The sequence below is a fragment of the Agelaius phoeniceus genome, chromosome 2, assembly GCF_051311805.1.
Source record: "Agelaius phoeniceus isolate bAgePho1 chromosome 2, bAgePho1.hap1, whole genome shotgun sequence".
Taxonomy (NCBI): domain Eukaryota; kingdom Metazoa; phylum Chordata; class Aves; order Passeriformes; family Icteridae; genus Agelaius; species Agelaius phoeniceus.
This window is the reverse complement of record NC_135266.1, coordinates 75,540,159-75,567,399: the sequence shown is the minus strand read 5'-3', so window position 1 is coordinate 75,567,399 and position 27,241 is coordinate 75,540,159. Positions and strand designations below refer to the sequence as shown.

Genomic DNA, 27,241 nt, shown 5'->3' with positions numbered 1-27,241 from the left:
AGGGGCAGATTTTTCATAAAGTCTAAATGGTTGTACAAAGAAGTTATTTTTGTGATCACTACAATGAACACCTTCATATGATAACAGTGTACCCAGTGTACCCAGATAAGATACCCCTCATTTCATCATCTACTAATGCACTTGATAGGTGAAAATCTTATCCTAAGTTCCTGTTTATGTGATATGGTATTTTAAAATTCTTTTCATTTACTTTTTCATCTTAACTTTTTGAGACTTGAAGTGTCACTTAATAAGATATTCACTGCTATCACAGGCATTAACATTTCAAGAATCACAAAAAGTAAATCCTTGCATTCTGGTGAATTCAGCCTTGAGATGATAACATGATACATTCATCAAAGTAATTTATAAAATACATATATTCCATAAACCTTCACACCAGGCAACCTAAAAGTTAAGTCATGTATTTAAGAGCTGTCCAAGCACTTAAACACATATGGGCTTGGGGCCATGATGACTTTCCTGAGAACCTCATTCGAGTGCTTGACCACATCTCCCTTATATCCAATCTGAACTTCCCCTGCTGCTGCTTTAAGACATTTTAATGCACATGGAACATTTGCTAATGGGAATGTGTGGCACAATGGGCCCCTTAATGTTTTTTTTAAAGTGAAAAACTGCTGACTAACAAAAATAGGGATCACTCAAGCCAATTTAACATTGTCTGGAAGGCAAAAGTCATGCCAACTGAATTTAGAAATTATGAGTATGTTTTTAATTATGATGATCATTGACATAGCCACTGGGAAAAATTATGCATTCCTTGCCACTTGTAGGAGGACTCATGTGACAGAGTGTAGAAGCTCACAGCATAGACATCCACATTTAGGTTAAGTACATAAATCTCCTTTACAGACAACTAAAAAAGCACACATTTTTAGGGAGTGATTCATCTTGTCCTAGAGTAGACAGCTAAACTAGGACAAACTAAAGTAGACTTCTCCAAAAGTCCTTACTGCAGTAGTTTACAGGGTAAAGGCAGCCACATGAGAGGAACCCTAATCTTAATAAACTTTAAAATAAATCAGAATATGCTTCTATGAAAGAGAAGCTTTATTTTTAAGCACAGCTTCCAGATAAGATACAAAGGTAGCAACATTCTACAATATCACCATCCCTCCTGCCCTGAAATCTATTACACCTAAAACTGAAAACAGAACAACTAAGAAATTATGATGAACTTCTCAGTACCTCTACTTCCAGTTTAAGTATGATGAACTTTTTTCTTCTGAATTCTAATGGAGGTTTATTAGCACTTTTTGAAAATATTTGGTTATTCCCAGCATTTTATTTCATACATATTTCCTCTACAATGTCTTTATCTCTTTTTTTAACAGGTTTCGTTATGCAGACATTGAAAATAAGAGGAATGTTCTGAAAAATAACGTGTGTTAATGAAAACAGTCACAAAAAGTGAGTCTCAGAGTAAAACATACACCTTCAAAATTTCCCTACAATTGAAGCAATGAAAAAAAAAAAAGAAAGTGAAGAGGCTCTGGAAGACAGCTCTCCCAGCACATACCAATGTAGTTAGCACATGTAATTGCCTATAGTTATTGGAGAAGCAAAAAAATATAAATAAATATAAATAAAAATCAATTTAAAAGATATATTTTAGTAGGATTAAATTAACATCTGTTTGAAATAGTTTTATATCAAAACTGAAAATGCTATGTCTTCTGGTATCTTCAGTCTTTTAAAGTTTATTTTGTGCTAAGTGAATGTTCACATGAAGCTTTAATAGAATTTTCTTCAAAATGCACAGTCCAACATATTTTTTCAGAATGGTATTCTTTTGAATATGTTGGTATAGGACCAAAAGAAGCAGAACAGCAGAGGAACTTGAAAATTTTACAAAAGGACATCTGGTTTCCCCCCGCTGTACCAAAGTAGGGAGCAGAAATGGCATAGCATGGGAAGGAAGCACATTAACAGTGAGAAAGAGCAGGCAGTCCACAGATTCTTCTTTCATGCAGGTTTACACCAATTTGGAGAAGGGGCCTGTGGCCCATCAGAGCTGCAGACATGGTGATGCAAGTGTAAACACTCTGGCACAGAACACAACGAAATTAAGCAGGTCTGTGTATCACTGACTAGCTGAGAGTAAAGACCAAAGGGGTTACCTTAATCGGGCTTCCATCTGGAGTAAGAACCTCTTCTGAAAGCTCCATCATCTTCAGTGCCATCAGGGCAATGGCTTTGGCATGACTAAGGCTTTTCTTATGGAGCCCTGCTGCAACGCAGTACGCATCACCTATTGTTTCCACCTGCAGCAATCAGAGAAACCCAGAGTTATGGTGTGATAATGAGAGGGGAACTCTGCCATTAGGGCTGCAATCAAATAGCATTGCTTAAAACATGTGAGCAAAACACCCATAAATAAGCAATTAGACAAAAGAGCATAATTACTGAGTCTGCAAACAGGTACAGTGAAAACCCTACAAGCAACAGCACAGTGGTTTATCACCTAATAACCAAAGAAGATTGTCTAGAACAGTGTATGGTGTCAGGTGAGATATGACAACATTCTCCCACAGCAGTAACACAGAAAATTGCATTTTCCTAAATGAGAAATCACTTGCAGCTTCATTTTATACTATCCTGGCTGAGTTTGCTGTTGGGTAAGAGTAGCGCCACATAATTATAATTCGTAATTAGTATTTGATATGCTAGAAAATTGTATCAGGAAGAGAATTAGAAAAAGCAAAACATCACCATAAAAAATGGTGAAGACTAACTTCTCATTAGTGGGTAACTCTTCCTGGTATAATTTATGAAGAGATGCTATTGCTACAGACTTTTGCCTGCACATTTGTCCCTTATTTTCAAATAAGAATTGATGTCTCTCTCTGCCATGCAGGATGTCTTGCTCTGTATTCCCTACCTGCAGCCATGAAGTTCAGCAGACAGAGCCCACTGGTTTCTTCAGGCAGGCCTTACTGCTCTCTTATCTTGATTTGCTTTAAAAAAAGCTGGCCCCCAGGAGGAAGTGGGAGCAAAATGAATTGCAGCAGCCCTCTGGCTCTGGATAAAGGCAGCCTGAGAAACACTGCAGCCCTCTAGGCCTGCATTGTGTTTTGCAGTCTGTTTGCTCACACTTCTGTAACATTCTCACACAAAATCTATTAACGTGAGCTCAAGCAGACCTCAAGGATTAGTTTAGTTTTTGTGACATAACTAATCTGGCTTTTATTCTGCACACAACACTACAGGAATGCCAGAAAATGCTTCAGGAAAGACTAGAGTGAGAAGAAAGCAAGCACTGAGAAAGCAGTTATTCGGAGAATAAATATAGCTGATTCATCTCTCTGCAGAGAATCTACTAAGTAGTAGGCCTGGATCTTCTCAGATTAATTTCCTGTGATAAACTGATAAACTGGAAACAGCATCTCAATACTAATAATACCTGAAATAGTAAGCATCACATGTAAATGTACCCAGAGCATGAGCTTGGAACAGGTTGAGCAAATACTTCCCACCACCAAACTTAATCTGCGGCAAGCCCATTGTGAAGTTTGCCACCTTAACCCTTCTGGCTGATTGTGCAGGAGGATGTAAATATAGATAAGAAGCTGAAGGTTTCTCCTGAGCTGAGACAATCATTAGAGCTCCTTCAATACCTTTGAAAGCTCCTAATAGTACTTGTATATAGAATAAAACACGTAGGGAGCAATCAATACTGCTGTCTGCCTGTTTGCCATATCTCAGGATGTCTGTCCACAAGCAGCAGACACTACCAATGCTCTGCAGTTTAGGAGTTTGTTTTTCCAAAGATAAATGGGTGGGCAAGAATATACCCATGGCTGGTGAAAAATGTAGAAACTGGGAAAAAAGACAAACAAGCACAGTGAGAAGTATCAGAAGTTAAAAAGACAGTCTGGAAGAAATAGATGTTTAAAAATACTCTAAATTGGAAGGAAGCATTAGCAGAAATCCATTGTCATTCTTTAAAATCATGAATAAACATCAGTAGGAATAGACTCAAAGGGCTTACTACAGAAAGAGCTGAGTCTGTGATGTAAAATACAAAAATTAAATACAAATTCTGCTCCTTGTTGAATGTCCCAATTTCAGAATTGCTTTTCCACTAAAGCTGGTTGCATAGATGTGGGATCATATACTGTTCCTGCAGTGTTCAGACAAAGCTACTTATTTTGTTAGCTTCTTCTCCCTTGGAAATTTCCATAGCTGTAATTTAACAGCTAAATTCCACACACTGAATGTACTGTACTACCAGAAAAACGGGACTGAAGCTGCCTCATATTCATCTTTATACAAAAATAAAAACTGTAATAATGCCATTACTCTTTAAAGTGCTTGTCCCTATGGAATTCATCTGACAGCAATACTGGAGAAGCAGGGGAAGGACTACAACTGCTTAGACTGACCTGGTAGTTTAAACTGGATGTGATGAGTACTGACAGGTCTGTCTAATGATTTATCATTCTGTAACCCTGTTTTCAGTCACTTCTAGGGTCTTCCTCAACTAAGCATTTAAGCTGAAATTTTTATTATGAGTACCTCCACAGAACTTTAACCTGGGTTCCATCCTTTTTCAAAACCAGATTTGACAAATCTTCCAAAAGTTCCAGGAGTTCTAGTAATTCAGATTGTCCATGGCATTTGCGTTTGGTCCACTCATATGGAGTCATTAAATCATTGAATGGTTTTGGTTGGGACACTTCAAGATTATCTAATTTCAACTCCCCTGCCATGGACAGGGACACCTTCCACTAAACCAAGTTGCTCAGAGCCCCATCCAACCTGGCCTTGAACACTTCCAGGGATGGGGCACCCACAGCTCCTGTGGGCCTGTTTCAGTGTCTCAACACCTTCATGGTGAAGAATTTCTTCCTTATATCAAATACCATCACTTTTGGTTCACAACCAACAACTGTTGTTCTGTAACAATAGGCCTTGGTAAAATGTCTCTCTCCATCTTTCTTATAAGCCCCATTTATACATCAAAGGTCACAACAAGATCTTTTCTAGGTGGAACAACCCAACTTTCTCAGCCTGTCTTCACAGGAGAGGTGCTCTAGCCCTCTGGTCCTTTTTGTGGCCGTCCTCTGGACTCGCTCTAAGACATCCATGTCCCTTTTTTGCTTAGGGCACCAGAGCTGGATGCAGCACTGCAGGTGGGGTCTCACCAGAGCAGAGCAGCAATCACCTGCCTTGACCTACTGGCCACATTTTCTTTTGATACATCCCACAGTATGGTTGGCTGTCTTTGGCTGCAAGTACACATTGCTGGCTCATGTCTAAGTTTTCTTAGTTTTTTCTTGGTTTTATCTACCGATACTCCCAAGTCCTTCTTCAGAGGGATGGTCTCAATCCATTCATCCACCAGTCTGTACAAATACCAGAGATTGCCCTGACCCAGACGCAGACCCTTCAATTGGCCTAGCTGAACCTCACAAGGGTATATGAGGACATTAAAATAGAGACTGTAACAAGAGTGATACATCACACTTCAGAATTTCAGGCTGGGCCCTTGAATGAGTCAGATGCACACAGGGAAGAAGGGAATTTCTCTTGTCTCAGCTGAGGAGTAGCAATTGGACTAGAAATACAAAGTACTGCTCATAGCTTGCTCCAAAGTATTGCCTGGGTAGATCATGAAACTGTGCACACCAGAGAGCAACCTACTCCATAAATATGCAATGCCAATAGGATTAAAAGAAAAGGCAGGCACACTCAAAGTGTCTAAAAATTGCTGCACTCAGATCTATTTGATACACTTTGAGATTATGATATACAGCAATAAAACTCCAGAGGAAATCTCTACCATGTGATAAACTAGATTCTGAGTTTTTGACTTTGTAATGTGACTTTTAAGATGCATTAGTAGTAGTATATTCGTTTTTTATATTCTTCCTAGATACATATGCAGGAAAAGATATTTTACTTTCAATCGTTTAAGACTGGAATGCCTTATGCTGCTTCTTTAAAAAAGTGAAATATATTCTCTTCTGAATATTAAACTCTGTTTTTGCAGATGACTGACAGTTTACCATTAATAAGACTTAGGGGTTGGTTTTTTTTGTTTGTAATTAAACTATAGTTTCTTACTGCTCCTAATAGTTCTAGCTACACACTGATTGCCTGGCCAACTGTTACCAACTTTTCATCCCTTTTCACTGATTTACACTTACCATAACAAGCTTCACTGGAGTTTTCATTAATTGGGAATTAATACACAGTACCAATGAAAAGAAGTTGAACTTGGATTTCAAGAAAAAGACCAGTTTCTAAAAACTGCATAACAGAATTTTTATTCCTAACTAACAAATGAAGAATCCAGGAAACTTTGCGGCTACTTACACTGCTATACAAAAGCCTCCTCTAAAGCCTTCTTTAACTCTCAAGTCACTGGAACTGCCCAAATGTTTTCCAGTCAGGCCCTCAAAAAATCTTATATTAAAATTAATAATTAGTTGAAGTGTTGTGTACTCTACAGTTCAGGAAAACTTTCTAGACTTGTATCCCAACACTGCTGAATACTGAAGTGATAATGCATCTAATTGCAGCAGGAAGCAAACACCTCCTGCTTTCAAGAAGTCATTTTCTATATAGCCAGCTTCTGTTAGTCCTCAGTAGATACTGTATGCCTGCTTTAGATGTGAACAGTAATTTTTACAGAGGGTGGACCCTATAGTAATTGTCTTACAGTCACTTATCCTTAATTCATAACCATTTGAGATGGAATATGATTTGCAGATCAATTCAGTAGCACAGAAGTCAAAACATAATTCCTCCAAATCTAAAGTGCCAGAGAAAAGAGATTAATAACCTGATCCCCGGGCAACTCCAACAGGTCTCTTCCAACTATCAGTAGCTAAAACTTATGCTGTCTTTTGTTATTAAACTGAGAAACTGGAAGTTTTAGCCAAATGATGTTCATGGATATAAAGTCAGGGTGTTCTTTCAGTGACAGTTTTTAAGGGAAAATGTGGTGCACTGATGTAACATCCCTCCTTTGCATCCTTCATCCTAAATTCATGAATATGCACCAGTCATTAACTTTCTGAACTTCTAGAGGTAACAAAAAACTGACGTGTCACACTTCATTTCACAGAGTGTCATACATGGGGCAGAGATACCATTTTTTTAAGTGAAACCTGAAATAGCAGGCTGAAGATTTTTCACCTAAAATACTCAGGAATTCAAACATTCAATTCTAATGAGTCCTACTCAGAACCTTTTACAAAGCACAGCTTGGAAATAAACATAAAAAACATAATTGCACGGGTCACTCTGTGGCAATTCTAATCTGAAATTTCTACTGCAATCAGAAATATTAAATACATTGAAAGAAGTAGCTGGAGGGGGAATAGGCTGTAGTTTTAGTCCTGTCTCTCTCAGCAGGTTTCCTGTGAAAACCTAATATATAATTTGTATTAGAACTATTACAATGGAGTACTCACTACTATTTTTTTCAGGTAAGAGACATAAATAAGTCTGAGTGCAGTTTGTGTGTTTTTAATGGGTTAAATTATACTCATATCAATCAGGCTTCTTTGTTTACATTCAAAATGAAATGCATACCAAAAATGGCTCTGAAAATTCAAAAGTTTCTGTCTTTTTTCAGGAAGAAAACCTACCTTTAGCAGCATGTCTTTTGTAGATCCTTCACCTTCCTCTGAAGAGTACTTATGTACTATTGTTTTCATCTCTGAAATACTCACAGGGCTGCATACATATTTATTATCGCACTCGTAAGGGTTGTAATATTTAGTACCCATTTAATCTAAAATAATTTATGTCACTGTCCTTTATAGCCTGTTCAATGGTGTTTTTTTAAAAAATAAATTGGAAATAAAAAGTGAGACTGCTTTCCAGTTCAGGATGAAGAACTACAGAATATTCCTGCTACACACAGATGACCAGAATATAGGATTACTTTGGAAAGCAAGTATGTAAGAATTGCATATCAAATGTTTGTTAAAGGTTTCTCTTCATTGAAAAAAGGGTCATGTTTGAGGAAAAATATATTTTATATATATATATATGGGTAATCTATATAAGTGTATCATACACATAAAGTTTAGATAGAATAACCAGACTTAGATATTCTTTAGCCATGTCTTGATTTCTTACCCTTCTTTTTATAGAGTAACAGATGTTTCTTCCAATTGAATTGAGTTTCCATATGCATCAAATCCTGCTTGTGGTCTCCTCCCTTTTCTGCTATTTTAATCACCAGAAATATTTATTTCTTCTTAAGTAAGTACATGTTCCTAATCACTGTAATTTTAAGTTGGCAAGGAAACTTGGAATATTAAACAATTTTTCTATGCTCCACACCCTGTTTACAGACACAGTGTACAAAGTGTATATGCTATGTTTAGCTGAAGAGAAGATCATTACTAAATGGTTTCTTATCACATATGAGTAATCTGCCAATAGCCTGAAACTATCCTACTGCTGGGAGATACTCTATAAAATGTTATTTTGTAAAACTGAAATAATAACAAACAGCAGTTGCAATTATATCAGTTTCCTCTTAAAGAGTTTGAGAGTGAAGAAAACAGAAATAATGAGCAGGAAAAGGAGTAATGCTTTAGCTAATTGCAGTTTAATGTTCTTCTGTTCATCATTTAACTATTCTCTCTGAGAAAACTAACTTTTCTAGTTTGTTTGTGGGTCATTTTTTAACCTGCACTGAAGAGCATTATTCTCCATCTTAACCTGCCTCTCCTTCTACCCTCTGCATGTTTACCTTCTCCAACAAAAATACAGACACGGCGTTCTCGGCGTATAAAATGTTTACTGAACAGTTAACACTTTTCAAAACACAGTATATTGAAAAAAATCTAGAATTTTAAAATATATTTGACTTTTATAACAAAACCTGTGGGGCTTTTTTCCTGATAATAACATTATTTGCACCTGCATCAGCCTACAAATGGGCGAGACGGGTCAATTGTCAATTTGCTGTAGGGCTGGGCTGCCATCCTGAGTGACTTGCACAGGCAGGGTGAATTGGAAGCTTATGAAATTCAGTAAGGACATGTGCAAAGTCCTGTCCCTGGGAAAGAATTTCTCTGGAACTGATACAGCTAACTTCCTGAAGAGTGGCTCTTTGGGAGAGACCCTGGGGGTCTTGCTGGGCTGCAAATGTCACATGGGCCAGCAATCAGTCCTGGGAACAAAGAAGGCCAATGACATTCTGCATATATGAACAGAGGACAGGGAAGTGCCGATCACCCCCCACTCAGCACTTGTTAGACTCAGATACCACATCCAATTTGGGGGTCCTGAGTGCAAGACAGAGATTGATAAACTGGATCCAACTCATTGGGGCCAGCAAGATGGGGGCTGGAGCACCTGGGAAAACGGGCTGGGAGAGCCGAGCTTGTCCAGACTGCAGAGACATGGTTTCATGGCACTTGAGGGGACACAAGTGGGCTTTCCACAGTGGTGGAGGGTGAAAAAATGAAATCAGCATCCTTATGAATTAGGAAACAGGGAAACCTGTGAAACTTACTGACAACAAGGTCTTAGATAAAAAGAAGCTTTTTAAAGCAATCAAGCATCTGCAGACAGTGAAGATTCTCATAGATACTTCAGCAAACATGGGGATAAGGAACATAATCTTTTTATTTTAGGTGGTAGATCTCAAAATGAAAATGCTATATAGAAGTTTGCTGTATGAGCCTGACATTTCATAAGTAGCTCACAAAGCATCTTTTATTTCTTCAAGCAACTACATTCAGTACAAGTGCAGACCATTATAATGCACTATTTGGGCAGATTCTAAGATAATCCAAGCTATAACTATATGGTATTCCCTGTTCTCAAATATAGCCATTAATTATGTTACTAATTGTTTCAGTGGGACTGAGCAATGACGAGGTGTTTTGACAACAATCATCACATTCATTCATATAATGTATAGAAATTCAGGCTTTGAATTAATCACTTAAGTATTCTAAGGAACCCTATTGAGAGACAACAGAATATCTATGCCAGTGGCAATGGGAGTTACTCCAGTGGCACTATAACAAAAATCAAGGAAGGTAGGAAGAAATAACTTGAGTGGATACTGATTGTATGAGAGAAATTAAAATGCAGAAAAAATTCCTTTAGCCCAGTTAAAATACACTCTGTGCATTAACTATAACATGGCATCAAACTATAACATTATTAAATAACCATAAAACACATGAAAAGTAGATGGCACTAGCAGAAAGAAGCAGTATTTCAGCTGCAGCTCAATCTTACAGACTGTAAGATGTAGATGTAGCAGCTGTAATCCACACAGGTGAGATTCAGTTCATCTAACCAGAAATATGTCTAATATAGCAATTTGAATATGAGCTATTCACTCTCAATTCTCTTCATAATCAATGAACCCAATGGGAACTCTTGCAGTTACCAGACCTGTGCTAAAAACCTCCTTCATAAACAAAAGTCTAACACTTAAAAAAATTCACACTTACCCTATAAAATCAAACATTCCTCTGTTGACTGTGAGGATAAGTCTAATTATTGACTCTATGCTAAAAGTAGCATATTTTCACCTCTACCTCAGAACTGAGAAAAGGAAGAATTAACAAGACTATGTGAAGAGGCAGACAGGCAGATTGAACCTCTGAAGGTCACAGAGGCAGGTCAATTTTAAAAGAAGGACATGGCAAGTTCTCCAAAATCAAATAGTCCTTTAGGAAAGCTGATCTCTAGATTGTCAGAGGAACCAGTGGAAAAACCTTCTACACTCCACAGATCAGTTTCCTTTCCAGTCTTCGATATTAATCCAGAAAAGCATTTATTGGAGGTATAAACCTTAAGTGATTCTTATGATGACCTTAACAGCAAAATCAAAGCCTTCTAGCATATTATTTTGATTTGAAGACCCAGATTGTGTTTCTTAATGAGCAAAGTCAAAGTTCTATGTGTACTCTTCAGCCTAGACTTACTGGAGCACATCTTAGCTTCCTGCACACCCAGGCTGCATTTCCATGGTAGCATATAAATATTAAAGGCTATGATTTTATAAGTTTCATCCCAGCATGAGGCCAAAATTCAGGATATGAATGAACACTGGAAATTATCAGGGCCTACAGTAATGACCTATGCTTTCACACAATATTCATTATCCTGTTTATCCATATTTCATTCCATCTGCAAGACTGAGCTACACATTACCTCAAAAGTATGTATTTCTTTTATGAAAGCTGAAATGTCTTCCTTCTAAAGAATACAGTCAAATTCAGCCTTAAGATGAAATTCTTGCAATTCTAACTGTAAAGGAAACCTTTGAAGTTATTAGTATCTCCCAAAGGCTTTCCTTTCATCTGTTTTCTGCCCTAAGTTGTACAGCAGGAGAATAAGGAAAAGGTTGTGGTACATGGCAACATGGTGCTTCAGACTTTTCATTTGGGCTTCATTATTCCCGTCCATGACTTCTAGTCCAGCAGCAAACAGGCCAGCTTTTAACTGGCATGGGACAAAAACTGAAGAAAATGGAGATTCTCTCCTTTTTAGTTTTAAGTCAGCAATCTCAGCACTCATCACAGGAACAATTTATTTGATATTCATATTCTGCCATAAGATGTCATTGACATCTCCCATATTTCCTTCTACCCAAATCATTCTCACAGTATCTCTGCAGATCAGTCATAACCTTACAATGTTCTCATTCACGATGGAGCTCACATTACCAAGCATCAGTCACACAAAAATGAAGCTTTAATTCAGTATACTCATCTATACTCTTTCTATAGTAACTGAAGAGAAAAATGAATTTTCAAGGCATGACGCTTTCCATCCTGAATTCTGTAAACCTCTTTTTTTCCCATTTACTACAGCAGGATGCAAATGTGTGTGTCTTTGCTTAATTGCCTGCATCCATGCCCAGACTGTCATTTGCTATGCAAGACCCCTCCCATGTTGTCACCAGCATGCTTTTCTGGGCATTGCCTGAAAAACAGGTTTATGTGAGCCACAGGGTTAGTTTGTGAGACTCCCAGAAGGCTCTAGGGGAGCTCTGTGCCTTTGAAAGTGCAGCACAGTGGGCATGTTCCTGCTCCCACAGCGTACCCCAAGCCAGGAGAAGGACTGCACGTGTGCTCACTGCTAGTGCTATGATACCATTGGTCAGCACAACAGCAAGATCCTGCTTAGCTCAGAAAGTCCTGGGTCTGGCCATGCATATTTTGGCATGCAGGTCAGGGGATGTTTTCAATCACTAAGTGCAGGGAGAGCAGATGTGAAGTATTTTGGGCAGCTTATGGTACAAAGACTTGAACAAGTCATTTAATCTAAAACACAGATTCTAAGGAAAGACATAACAAATAAACATGCTGGAGGGAAACCAGATAAGGCTATTTCCCTGAGACATTAAGTGTGTGTGCTCCTTCTCTGGAGGTGGTGTAAGTGCAGTTCAAAAAAGCCTCCTCTGAGCTTGGACTCAGGTCAGTAGGTATTCTTGATCCTGAGGTAGGTCTAGATCCACATTTCTGTCTACATTGCAACGAGTGAATACTGTCCTTTTTCAAATGAAACAAAATCTATTTGGTTTTGTGCTGTTTCTGAATACAAATTAAGGCCTAATTATGTTTACATTTTGGAGTTTTCTCTAAGTTTTTTCTACTGCAAGGATTTGCCAGCAAAGCTTTGAAACAGTTGAATTTTGCAACACTGCTTAAGCTTAACAATATCCGTCAGCATACAGCACTATTTATAGATTTCCAAATCTCTGGTATATTATAAAAAACTTTCTGCTTTGGAAAGTATTATAAAGTTTTCAAGACAGGATCTGAGAACGCAATTGCTTTCAAAGAATGTCCTTCAGTTTTTACTTAGTGTTTCACTCTCTTAGCTTCTGTCTCTAATGTTTTCAAAATCAATTCCTAGGCAGTGAAATCTTGTGCCCAAGTTTCAAGGTAACTTTGCAACACTTTTATGACATGACATTCCGCTTTTGGAAATACTCCAGGAAAACTCCTCCCATGTGAGAAGGGAGGGATTATAGGCATCTACCTATGAAGTTCAGAACTCTGTTCTTGTAAAGCTCATTTTTCAAAAGAAGTCACTTCCTATAAAACCGAGCTCCTTTCCCAGGAGCCTAATTAAGAAGCAATTGCTCTTACCAGGCCTGAGGGCATCTTATTTTTAGTGAATTTAATGATGTTACACACTGGCAAGTTCAGGAGCATTTTGCAGGAAGAGCTGTGTTTGAACTCTTTCTAAAGCACCTACTTAGCAGTCTTAAGCACAGATCTTTCAGTATGCAATATATGGAGAAACTCTTTCATCTACACTGTAATTCAGAGTGTTACTTCCTTTACAGAAGAAAAAAGGCAAACAGTACTTGCCATGTAGAATTATTACCTAGTATGTTAAAAGAGGGGTTTTCTTTAAGTAGTTAAAAGAGTCATGCCAGAAGACTTGCAGTCTACATGACCCCAGCATCAGGTTTGCACACAACAGCCACGGAATACAAAATTCATAGTGTATAAATGATTTCTCTCTTCTGTAGGCAAATATGAAACTGCAAAAATCAGACCAATTACCTCTGATGAACAGAAAACATCGTGGCTGGCATTCTGCCTATTGCGATATCAAAGTGCAGAACTACTTAACAAAACAAGAAAATATTAAAATAATCATGTATGACCCAAGAAACACATTTCAGTTTAATGTGATCATCCTTCTCCCACTGTAAGTGTGGTCTTAATTTGCCAGAGGTATCCCCAGTATTTAAACTCCTAGTGAACCAGAACATCCTCCTCAAGGTTATGCAGGCTTTAATTTATGTGTCCTGAAATTCCTATGTCATCCACTTTCTATAAACTTACTTAAGTGTCCTCCATGTTAATTTAAATAATTTAATAAATTAAGGTAAAGTTATGAATGCTATTTGCATGAATGAAAATGTTGCATCTTGGTACATGATAGTCCAGCCAGACTGCTTAAAAATGAAAAGGGCCAAAGCAGATGGAAAGAGAAATTAATTTTCTCCAGTCCCTCAGAGGTACTAAAATTTAGAAGGTGGAAAAACTGGACAGAATAAAACAAAGGACGTAGCATCTATGTGCTGCAAGAGGGAATGCCCTTGGCCATGCTTCCTGTCTGGCCACAGTATGTGGGCTGGCTCCTCAGTTTGGAGCAGGGAGGACACCCCTCTTGCTCCTATTCAAGTTAAAGCTTATAGCCAGGCTTCACATACAAACTGAGCACTTGGAAAGTGCTCACAGGACCTGTAAGCTGGACACAGACTCTAAGGCTCCCATGCAACTTGAGAGAAATGGACCAGGGCAGTTACAAACAAAAGTGTGCATTCCAGATGAGAGAAAAGTGAAAGGAGAGAGACCAAAAAAAGAAAAAAAAAAAGGAACTATATACAACTATGGTATTAGTGAAGAAGTAGAGAAGTAGTTGTATACAGAAGCAGAAGTCCTAGGCTCTTTAGAGGATTCTTGGGTGATGTATCGCAGGAGAACATGCACAGATTGCACAGATGTTTTAGTGCTTTGTGCAGGGCTGTGTGTTTATAAAGCAAAGAATAACTCTTCTGGAGCCTGAGTGTCTGTTTGCTTCATTTGCAGATCTCCCTGAAGACAGAAAGTGTAAATCGTCCACAAGGCTGGAGAAAAATATATGCTTAAAGTAATGAGAAATCTTAAAATATTCTTGAGTTCTTGGGTGGTGTTACACCAGATCTGCAGGGAAAATCCATGGAACATCTTCTGTTTCTTTTTTTTTCCCTTAGGGTTTTTTTCCCCTTAAGCCAAGAACACTTCTGAGTTCCCCAAAGAGAGAGCTGCCCTGGCTTTGCTCTAACTTCATACTGGAGTGAGACATGCCAGCGTGCCAGGAAGCCCAGGTACAGGCAAAGACTTCAAGGAGCAGAAAATGTCATAGCCAGCTCAGAGACAGGAGAAAGAAGGTTCAGAAAGCCTCCATGGTGGGACCCAAACAGAGCAGTGTGCTGAAGGCAGCTCTACCAGGCTGGGTGGACTGCAGAGAGAGCGAGCTTCTGGGCTATGCAAATGTTTTTCTATTGCCCATTTTCATCTATTACACATTCAAAACCCACTGACTTTAGGCTATCAGGAAGAAGCAACACCTAGTTCACTGGTAATCCTCAGAACTGCACCATTCCATTTTTATAAAAAGGGATCTTGTAATATTTTATGTGTTCTGTATTGCTCATGTAAGAGTATCACTATCATTTTATATAACTTAATTGCATTTCCTGCATTTTGCAAATGCCTAAGCTGAAGTTTAGAATTTTAACACTTCTCAAAATGCCCATGTATTTGCACAGAACTTAAAAGGTTAAAGCTGGATGGAAAGATGGCAAAAATAGTGGCCATAGATTTTACATGAAAACTTGGAGACTAAGTTTTTTAACTTATGAAACATAAAGCCTGGAAAACTTCAGAATAATCTGAAGCTCATGACTCTGCTTACTGAAGTATTCTTTAGTCATTATAGCACTGATAGTAAGGTTGAGAACATTTATTTGAGTACAAGTATGTACAACTACTTGTATATGAGTACAAGATGTATTAGTTCTCAAGAGTTGGGACAGTCATGGCACTGAGAATGTACTGGTATTTTCTGTAAAATGAGTACAGATTTCTGCAACTTAAACTACCAGTACAGAAATGCAAAGTTATATTCTTAGAAAATGGGAGGTTAAAATTACATTTTAAATATAAACATTTTTAAATATAAACATTTTTCAAAACTGGTATCAGTCTTGAATGATTGCAGGAAAGTCCAGATTTCCCATCATTTTTTAGTCTTGGGTCTTTACAATGAGCAAACATAAAGGCTGTATACAGTGTTAGGCATATAAAATCAGAAAATAAAGATGTAGCATACTAAGCGTATCATGTTGCCAGGAATAAAAACTCATGGAAGCTGCATGTGGTACCGCCCAGAGAGAGTGCCAGTTCAGCCAAATAATGAAACCAAAAAGAAAGCAGGAATCCACACAGCAAAGTGGTGGATTCTGACTGTAAAATGAATGTATGACTGTCTTATATAAATAATCAATAAACTTTCAATTAAAATGTTTATGATGAAGATGTATAGCAAAGAAATTCTAGAAGCTGACCACAGTTCATTTTCAAAAAACATTTAGTACTCTCTGCTTAGACAAGGAAAGTGGGACTTAGGACTTCAGAGAAAGTGAAAATCTATAAGCGTCAGAGAAAATCTTTAATGTCTTCAAGGACAAATTCTGTTCTGTTTAGAGAAAGACAAAGAAACTAACACCTAGAGGATGAGGCCTGATTCTGCTCTGTTTGGCTTGACGCTACCCAGCCATGCAGCCAAAAAAACATGCACAATAAATGCTGCCTTTACACAGTTAAAGGGTGGAAGAGGGAAATGCTTCAGAAAGGAAACTGAGGGGGAAAGAGCTGAGAAAGTAAGCCTACAAAGGCAGAAGGACTCAACAAGAAAAAAATATTGTAAATGAGCCAATATCAAATATATATTACATGAAGGAGAAACAGAAGCTGTGGGAATCTTAAGCAGGGAAGATTTCAGACTGCAGGGTTAAGTCTAAATGCCAGAAGACATGGCTGCAGCATATCTAAATAGCTTGTTTGATAAAGAGATGGCTTAACTGAAGCACCATTTCCCAGTCCTTGGCTGATAAACAACAGGAACTCAGAGGCAGAGAAAAACAGGTCAAAAGAGGCCAAAAAGTACATATTTTACCCAAAGCAACAGCTTTCAAAATGTACTGAGATATCTCTCCCATGACTTCTGCTCCTGGAGTCCATGCTTTTACTTGCATGTCCACAAACACCAGCTTGCCAAGCATCTGCAGCTACACTGACCTGGACTGCACTCCCTGCTTGACTTTTTCTCCCACTCCTCAACCTCAAGCCAAATAAAATTAGCTCTGATAGTCAGCAGCCCCAGTTTCCAAATGCATCACCAGGTCTCAGTTCTTTCACCTCCTTGTTCTTCTATGATTATCATGAGCATGTCCCTCCTAATCTTTTCACCAAGGCTATATGTCAGCAGATTATTTCCCAAGTTTCACTCTCTAAAACACAGATTCTTCTAGATTGCTAAAACTGTCACCCAGGCTCATAGCACCGTGCATCTCAATTACGGCAATGCTCTCCCTCAGCCTGGACAAATGCAATCTGTCATCGTTGCTATCCATTCAAAATGCTGCTGTGAAATTCATCTTCTGAGCCCATCATCTGTCTGTGCCATTCTTACCTGTGCCTCCATCCATTGGATAAGCTTTCCCTACCTCATCAGTTATAGCTACTTACTTTAATTTCCAAGAAATTTCAAAGTCTAACTCACCACCCTTCAGCTCTCTCCAAGCATTTTCAGTCTGTATCCAAGAGCTTATTATGCTTGCCCTCTATGTCTGATGAGTTAAATGTGAGGATCTTTGTTCTTTCTGTGCCATATTTCTCTATAAACATCCCTGGATGAACAGCATGAGACAAATGAAAATATTACGTTCATTGCCGGATTAGAAGCAGTGAGGCTCTAACACAAAATTCTGTAACAGTAAAGCTGGGTAAATAATTTACAGCATGGAATATATTTATCGTATTTTACTTAATTTTCTGTTTACAAAATGGTGCATTTGGTATTCAGATGTGTCCACCAAATAATCTTTGCAAATTATTCTTGCCATGCTGCTTAAAAACAAGCAAATTTAAAAATGTATGTATTTAGGTCACATGATAAATTTTTGTAGCCTAGTTAGCCAAATATATCTTTGAGGTGGCCTGGGTACAAGTAGTGGTGATTAAGTATCTAAAAATCACTACCTGACGATAACTTATAACATCATAATTGTTGTGATGGTGATTATTCCTATGCATAAATATTCCTTCTTACTGTTCTCACAGGACTCAACCAACCTTCTCTGCAGTCAGATCATAGAGTTTTGCATACTTTATATCCTATTCCCATGCAACCATAGTTTTCAACAAAGGATATTTTGAATGCTTCAAAATAGCTGAAATGAATCACCTGGGAACACAGTGAGTGAACACCCAGCATGTGAATACACAGCATGTGAAGCAGGGTCACTAGATATCCTCCTGACTCTGGGTTAGAAGTTCCTCAAGTCCTGTTCCTGAAGCTGAGTCATAATCCAGCGCAGCAACATTAGATGAACACAAACTGAGATCACACCATCTTTTCTGACAGCACCACCACAACAGTTTTCAAATTAGGGCTGGTACCTTCCACTGCATTCATGTCCCAAGATGGCCTTTGGCTTCTGAGCATTAGGAAAACAAACCCCTAAACCAGGAGCCCAAAACTTCTTTACAGTGTACTTGTTTACTTTGGTATACTGCCCTACCAACCTTTAGCTATACCATTTTCAGTTTTATCTGTGGTACATGCTGTAGCTTTTCAGCCATGATTATTATTTAGATAGGTAGTAATTATTTTTCAATTCCTTTTAAAGTGCATTAAAGGCTAGAAATTAAAGGAGCAGGACATTTTTGAGACCTTTTGCTTTACAGCCTATCAACAAGTACTATATTAAATAGTTTGAAAATTGTTAGTTTGCAAACCTCAGGCATGTGATAAAGTCTATATATAATTTTACAACCGCATCTCTTTTCTTTTGTGCATTAACATATAAAAAGAGACTTGCTCTATTTCTTCTATCACAATATTAAAGGCATTCCATATACAAAACATTCTGTAGGTTTCACAGGATAATTACACTGCTAATATCTTCAGTGCATTTATTAAATTCTACCTTCCCCTTTTTTTCTCTCAAATACATACTGGACACCAAATCCATTTAAGAGAAGTGAAGATGAATTCTCTAAGAGTTCTCTAATGGGACCAGCATGTGTGACATTTCCTTTGGAGCATGGCACACCAGCACCATGTCCCATTCATTATGTTTACTATGCATAGACATCTGCTCTCCTCTTCCTGTTTTTCAGTGGAAGTTGAAGTTCCTTATAATAACTTTTTTTAGTGAATGCTCTGCTCCTTATGGAAAATTTTAGTTCTTTCAAGGGAAAGATAAATGCCTAAACCCTAAACCATTCAAGTTGAAAGTGAGTGCCTCCTAGGAGCTGAAGCCTGAGTTAGGATTCATCACTGTGCACTCCTTCACTTTTAGAATGCTGTGGCTGATGTGTCATCTAAAGGAAACCAGGCTATAATACAGGAGATGTGTATTTCTATAAGGAAATGGGAATATGATGCCTATATTCCCATGGGAGTGCCATGATGACTGTTTCATATTGAAGCATTTGAGTTTCAATGGTCATATTTCAGACCTGGGTTTTTTTACACATAAAACAAAAATTTTGCCTCCATATTTTTCTGAGGAAGGTCTGCAATTTAGGAAGAAAGCTACTGGGATTTTTTTCTGCCTTCATTTCAGTTATGTTTTGCTAGGTTAGGACTTGAGCTGTTACCTTGTAGATGTCAAGGAATCCACACTGGTGGTCGAAGCGCGTGTAGAGCTCGTTGAGCATGCTGATGACCTGCATGGGCGTGCACTGGGCACAGATGGCAGTGAAGCCAACAATGTCTGAGAATAGCATGGTGACATCATCAAACTTCCTGGCCTGAACCTGCTGCCCCTGCCACAACTGCTGAGCCACCTCTTCAGGGAAAATAGAAATAAGGAGATCTACTGTCTTCTTTTTCTCCTCTTCCAGGGCTTGGTGTGTACATTCTAGCGTTGCCTTCAGCTTATCCATTCGTTTTTTCAAGCCATCCTGTGCCTTTGCTTGCTCCCCAACCAATATGACATCACGAGTAGCATCATGGATAGGTATGTCCGAAAGATGGAGGCCTCGGCCCATCAGCTCATCCAGCTTGTCCACACAGGGGGAACCCAGAAACAATATAGAGTTTGATTCTGGCACATGAATCATTTGTCCTTTAATTTCCATCACCTGTAAAACAAAAAAGAAAGGGTTCAGACAAGGGGAAAAATCAGCTTATAGATGTGGATCCTCATTCTACTTTCTCCGTCTTTCCAGCTAAAACAATTAACTGTAGCCTTTTATATGGAAGCTTCTTGCACTCACCTACTCAAGTAATGAGACTCACAGTCTGCTCACCAAATTGAGTCAGAAAATAACCTAAACTGACACAAAAGTATTCCCAAATCAGATGTTGGATTTTTTTTTGTACCCAATTAAATAAGAAAGCAATAATATGTATTCTCAGAGTGCTGTCTAAATAATGCTCCTAGATGTACCTGGACTTACAAGCAAATTTCTGAGTTGTTCTTTCTCTGTTACTTAGTTATAAATTACAAAAAGCAAAAAAGGGAAGAGAAATTGCAACTGTCTGAAAGAAGGTTAGTGAAATGAAGGGCCTTCTGTTATTTTCCAGCAAAATATCTAATACAAGTCAATTGTGGCCATTTTATAGAGGAATCAAATAAAAATAGATATGAAAAACAGCTCTATAAAATAACAAATGGCATGGAAATATCGTACTAGTCTCCTGTTTCCTGTTTTCCTTCTCATACATGCAGCAGAGTGGAAGGCTGACACTCAGTTAGAATCTACAGATTTCTTGGTAACAGAGCTTCATCCAGTTTGTATTTGTGGGATAGCAGAAGGTAGAGTAGGGAAGGAGCATCAGGTGGTTCATAACACTGGTTTATAGGTTTTGCATTTGCTTGTTAGATGTCTAGATGTTTTGAGCACTGTCCAAGGGTGGATATCACTGAGGCCATGGATTGTCACCTCTTGCTCCATGACGGCACTCAAGCACAAAACTGCCAGACTAAAATGGACACTGAAAACTAAATTAAATCAGACAAACTTTATCTCTTTGTAAATGCAGCTTGCCATAGCCTCTCTCATGAAAAACAACCCCATTAATGTTTCCATTCCAGGACTGCACAAAGACCAGGTGCTAGGTGATCTAAAATACCCACAGATCTTACCCTGAGGATCTCACAGTCAACACAGGCACAACACACAAACCTTGTGCACCTAAGCACTGTTAGGCACCATAATGCCTTGTATCTGTGTTTTCTATTCCACATAATATCAGAAAATGAAAAGGCCTCCTCCAGTCACCATTTCTTTCATCATGTAGCCATTTGCTTGCTGTCACATTATTCACTTATCATTTAATCCTCCTTCCATCCATAATCCTAGCAAGCAAAATAGAAAACCTCCATCAGGGAATCCAGAGGTGTCTGTAATAATGATGTGATTTAAGTGTCCAGTGGTCTGAAAGCTCCTGCTGAGGTGACAGGTAATCCTACATGGTATTTCCATGTCTGGGGGACATTTTAGGAAGCACCTCTTTTAAACAGTTGTTTTTGCATAAGGTTTAAATAATATTTTTTTACATAATGCTGTCATTGTAAACTCTATGGCAACATGGGAATTGAGCCTATCCTGTCCCTATTGCCCTCTGCCTTCTCTGCTAGCAACCTAACATTCAGCTTCTGATGTCAGCCAGGGAACTCAGCAACGGAAAATAATAAATGCAAGTCATTAAAATTGTCAAATTTTCTGATTTATTTTCCTGCACACCTACTAATATTTACATTCATAAGCCTTGCTTTCTCAGCTTCACTCTGGGACATTCATCTCAGTGGGAAAGCTAGTCAGCAAACTACATGAGCTGATTTAATGCTCCATGGCTAAGTGTTCTTTTTCTACTTTTGAAACATGGCTCCCTGGGAAATAGGATGCTTTCTTCATGCATGCAGGCTCATGCTTTCAAAAGGGCACATGCAAAATTGTTTTGACTCTGAAGTACAAGTTGCCAAATATGAAATACATGATACTGTTTCTAAATTCTCTTCCTATTTTGTTCCCCTGTGCCGGAGAGTTTTCTGTTTGTAGAGTTTCACTCTTGTGCAAAATAAAAGTATCTCATATTGCCTCTTCCATCACTTCCTCACTTGCCTCTTCCATCTGCAGGTGAAAACAAGGTGTTTTCAGCTCAGGAGGATAGAGAGAGTGTGACCACAGACGCTGGCTGAGCCAGCCTAGCCTGGGCTTGAGCTGCATGTCAGCAAGGCAAGGCACCTGGCTTGGAGGTGTGTTTCTCCTGTTAACCTGCTGTGAGACTAGAAGAAAATCAATGCATCCCCCTGTGCTCCCACTTCGCCTCTGTCAATTTGAGGTGTTAAACTCTTTGATGCGATCACTGTCTGTGTTAATATATTGTGCCAACTTTCCCCGGGTGGACTTTTCTCAGGAAACACTGACTGTGTAAATAATGTACTAAATAGGCACTCTGGAGTCCTCTGCTCTGCTTCTGGGTAACCTCAGGCAAATTATCAATCCTGATTTCTTATGTGGCCTTTCAGTGCAGCAGGAACAATGCTATTGACCACCCTGTAAGACACTTGGAGACTTATGTGTGAAAAGCAATAAAAGACACACCATCCTGTAAAATGCCTAACTAATAATAACCAAGTGAGCTGCCCCCTGCTTCAACAAGGTTGTTTCCAGAGCATTTTGAGAAATTTCTGCAAAGATATTCTCTGGACAAAACTGATTAGCTTCCTAAAACTGTCAAAGGTTCAGTGATATTTCAGCTTTATCCCCTAAATTATCACATGTTCTGTTTAACAGGAATTGTTGATGTTTCCTATCACTTCGTTCATATTACATTAGTGATTTTGTCATCCTGGTCCCTCTTGATGACTGATGGATGTTTTAGAAAATGGCCTGCCAGTCTCTTCAAGTTGCCAAATCAGGGAACAGGACAGCAGAAAAAAAACTGCCCATATTTCCTGGGGCAAAACACTAAGGTCTTGTAAAGAACAACAGTAGAGAAGAGTTAAGAGTGCATCACTCTTATCAGCTTTTGCAAAGCCCTTTCCTTTACAAAGAAGTTTCAGATATGATTCAGACACCTTCCAGCAGACTTCAGTCTGCAACTGTGATCCAGCATGACCTCCATCTCTTTTCTTTGATTTCTCATGCTTCTTATATTCTTCTTTTTTATCTAAAAATACAGCTGATGTTACAGGGTATCAGGTTTGCCTGAAGCTTGCCATAGTAAGTCACACTTCTGGGCACCTCCCCAAAGCTGGACAGCTTTACACCTGGACCATAAGCCTACAGGCAAGCAGGATGGCATCATCCATCTTCCTTGTAAGCAGGGAAAGATAGAAACATTCCTGTCATCGGTTTTATTTCATTACTGCTACATTTCATTGCCTTCCTGTCTCTTTAATTATATTCTCACTGAATAAAATGAGACTAATTCTACCATTTTCAGAGGCCATTCTCCTGATTTACAGTGGTGCAAGAGAATGCTTTGAAAAGAGCAATAATATATATCATATTCTACAGTCTTATGTTGCAGTGAAATGACAGCACAGCCTAAGTAGCTCTGGGATGAAAAACAAAAACCCTATCACTGAAAGAAAGGGAGAGAATGGTTCCTGATTCCAGGGAACGCTTTCAGTGTCTCTCCCCAAAGACCCAGCTCAGAAATACTGACAGATTCTAAAGCTGCTTGTTGGGAGCATGGAGAGTCTCCAACTGAGCAGTGCACACCAGCTCCTTCATTAGGTACACAATATCCAACCCTCTGCACAACCTCTGCATACTCTGGGTGCAAGCCACCCTAGGACCAAAAAGCTTATGAATCAAATGCCAAATCCACTGCCTAATCTTTAAGGAAAAGCACAGGGAAAAGTTTCACTGGTTGCACTGAGGTACAACACTACTCCATACAAAGATGCGTGTTTCGGAATAGTGATTGAGAGAAGGTGTACACATCTCCTCAAAAAGATTAAGGAAATACAGGATGGTATCCCTGAGAAATAACTGGGGGATTAAAAAGGATTTTCCTTCTAATTGGCCAGACCTTTTCTGCAGCCTCTGTAATACACAAATTTCAATGGAGCTGCTCCTTTGATTTTGATCAGTGCATAAACCCTCCCAAACTGTGATTATAGTCTTCTTTTTTTTCAGTTTTATTAACTGGGATTAGGTTAGAAACTTACAGTGCTAGGCCACGTTTTCATACACAGTTGCACATCCATGCTTGATTTTATACAATGGACAAGTTCAGTAAGAGAAACAAAGCTGCTTCTTTATCAGGCTCATAGTTATTGAGAGGATGGAAAGACTGGGGCAAAATCAGCTTGAACCTGAACACCATCACCATCATAATTTCCAGGTACAAAGAGTTTAGGGTGATTTTCAGAAAGGAGATCCAGCTGCTAACCTAAATTTTAAAACAACTGGACTTCTCTGAATATCCTATAGGATACATGGCAGTGACTCAGGAACATTTACAGCAAGGTATTTCATAACATTTGAGGAGTTAGAAGCTATGAGGATTTTGTGAACACTGGACAAAACCGTACAGTTACAACAGTTCACTTGCAGAAAGAAATGCAATGACTTTTTTGCTATGTTTCCATGACATGTCTAGAAGGGCTGTAAGTATGACAGACAACACTGGAATTAAAAAAAAAAAGTCTTAAATTGGAAAAATGGGCTAAAGCTAGAATTCAAAATAAGGGCAATAAATATATTTAGATAGAAATAATCAAATGAAAAAAGCACAGGCAGGCTAACTTTTCCTAAGAAGATGGCCAGAGTGCAGAGTAGAACAAATGAATATAAGCCAACCTGGCATGCTGTGATTTAGAAAGAAAACGCTATACAGGACTACATAAACAAAAAATACAGCTTGCAAAACACCGGAAGTAATCCTTATACTGTGACCACCAATTTTCAGACCCCAGAAGGGCAAATCTGTCCCTTTTAAAGTATAACAAAAAGGTGGATCGATTGGAGAGTCTGGTGAAAAGCGATGAAGGCAATGGAAGGTGTAAAAAGTATGACCTACAAAAAAAATTTGAAAACATTTGATGGTTTGCCCCAGAGAAGAAAAATCTGAGTGTGGGCATATGAAAAAAATACTTTGTGCCAATGTAAAGAGGTCAAACACAAATCCTGTGGCCAAAGCTTTGAAGCCAAGGCCCTGGTGATCCTGGTGGACACCAAATTGAACACGGTCCATCAAAGACTAGAAGCACTCTGGGCTCTGGAAGGAGGAGTGCTGCAGCTGGTGGAGGGAAGTTAGCCTTCCCTTTTGCTCAGAACTGGTGAGGCCACACCTGGAGTCCTGTGTCCAGTTCTGGGATCCACAGTACAGGAGACACATGGACATGCTGGACGGCATCCAGAAAAGGTCAACAAAGATGATAGGAACCTGGGACATTCTTCCCTATGAAGAAAGGCTGAGAGAGCTGGTACTGTTTAACCTGGAGATGAGAAGGCTCAGGATGATCTTATCCATGTACATAAGTACCTGAAGGGATCGGGGATGACAGAGCAAGACTCTTTCCAATGGTGCCCAGGACCAGAGGCCATAGAGATAAACTAGCCAAAAGAGGCTCCCTCTAACAGCAGAGAACACTTGTTTTATACACCAAGCAGTGTTACAGGTTGCCTCCAGAGATTGTGGAGTTTCTAACCTTGAAGATACTCAAAAGCCACATGGATGTGGTCTGGGAAACTGACTCTAGGTGACTCTGCTTGAGCAGAGGGTTGAACCAGATGACCTCCAGAGGTTCCTTCCAACCTTGGTCTATGAAATGAAGAAAAAGTAAAAGGCTCAAATTGGAAAAAAACCAGTTTAATATGGGATGTTCTTGTATTCATAGGGAGAGTGAGAAAGGAAACATCATTGGTGAGGAGTTGGACTATGGTGAAGAGTTGGATTGTGCATTTGATTTGTGAGACCTGTCAAAGGCAATCAATCTGTCTTGAAAGCAGAGGAATGAACCAGTGACTTAACAGAAATTTAGGTGGAAACAGGAAGGGGAGACATAGTAGGGTATCATTTTGTATTCAAACAAAAACTACACAAGTTAATTCTGGGATAATTAATTTAGTGTCAGTGTGGAATTCATTGCTTCAGTCAGTTTATGACTCTTTCAACAGGCAACAACAGAAACAGGTGCTTCTGGAATAAAAGTTGTATGATCTACATGAGACATCAAAGTCATGGTCAAATGAGTCATGCCCCATGTGTAGACACATTTTCTTTACATTTCTCTGTTGTGAAGGGAGCACAAGGCTTGGACATACATGCCTGTACTGGTTAAGTCTACCTCCTATCAGAATAAACTTAATTCATAGGAGCGAATGTCGTGCTGTGCATTGAAAGATACCTTTCAAAAATACGAGTTCTCTATTGGTCTAACAAATTTCTATTTTAAATGCTCCAAAACTCAATTCAATAAAATGAAGACTTGTTAAGCCTGTAAAATTAGTACTGCTCTGTGGCTGGCTGACCACCAGATAGGCAAAGTATGACTTTGACCCTTAAGATAGAAAAAGAAACAGCTATTAAAACCTCTCCAATACTCCTGCTCTGCTTGTAGAGTGGGGTAAGTCAAAGCCACAGCCAGCAGAACTAGCTGTGGAGAAAGATTCATGAAAATAAGAAAAAAAATTTATTCTAATGAAACCCTGATTTGCTATTTTTCTGTAGACAAAAATAACAAAATACTGTCTTCCATTACACCCCTGTTTTATTTAAAAAGCAACCTAAGAGAAATACATATCATCTCCATAGAAATGAAAAAAAACTTTTCAGTCGATGCCTGATACAATTGAATAAACTAGATAAGGTTTGCTCAGCACAACTGAGGATGTGCTTGGCTTCTTGTGAAATTGCAACTCTCAGCATTTGCTTACAAGTTTGTATTTCCAGCTCACTGCATTGTCAAAAGAATATTATTCCACACAGCAGCAAAGTGACTGTTAAAAATTTCTCGCTATTTATAGCAAACCCTGGAGTGTTTCATAACATGCAACAGCCTTCAGAGCAAAGTGACCAAATGTAAGATTTTCTGTATGTCACAGATACCTCACAAACCCAGACTGGCAGCAAAATATTGTACCTTTAGGAAATCCAAAATTTTGGTGGGAATACATTCATTTTCTATAATGTAAAAGAGAGAGAAAGTGATAATGAGAGAAACATTCATATCTTTCAGTTGTAAACTTGGACCTCTAAAATAATTTCTTGGTATGAAAAGAGTAAGTGTGGCAGATTAAAAGCAAACAAGTTAGGGTTGGATAGGATCTGCTCCACAAGAAGCATAGGTATGCATGACATATCAAAAGCATGGAGCCACCTGTAAGGACATGTGAAAGGGGAAAAGGAGAAAAGGTAAAGGAGATTACTCTATCTTAACACATTAGTCTGCCAAGCCAACTAGATAAACAAAAGGCAACAGTGGATTCCACCTGAAACAGGCCAAAACTATTTA

General features: G+C 38.7%; 1 protein-coding gene across 3 annotated transcripts in view; it reads right to left on the bottom strand.

The window, feature by feature from the left end:
* The window catches only part of GUCY1A2 (guanylate cyclase 1 soluble subunit alpha 2), a 220,229-nt gene that overhangs the window by 125,528 nt on the left and 67,460 nt on the right, over positions 1–27,241 (bottom strand). For all 3 annotated transcript variants that reach the window (XM_077173940.1, XM_077173939.1, XM_054627809.2), the window contains exons 5-6: positions 19,419–19,904; positions 2,145–2,288 (exon numbers count right to left, since the gene is read on the bottom strand). In XM_077173940.1, coding sequence (XP_077030055.1) covers positions 2,145–2,288; positions 19,419–19,904 — 630 coding nt within the window. The remainder of the gene's footprint in view (positions 1–2,144; positions 2,289–19,418; positions 19,905–27,241) is intronic.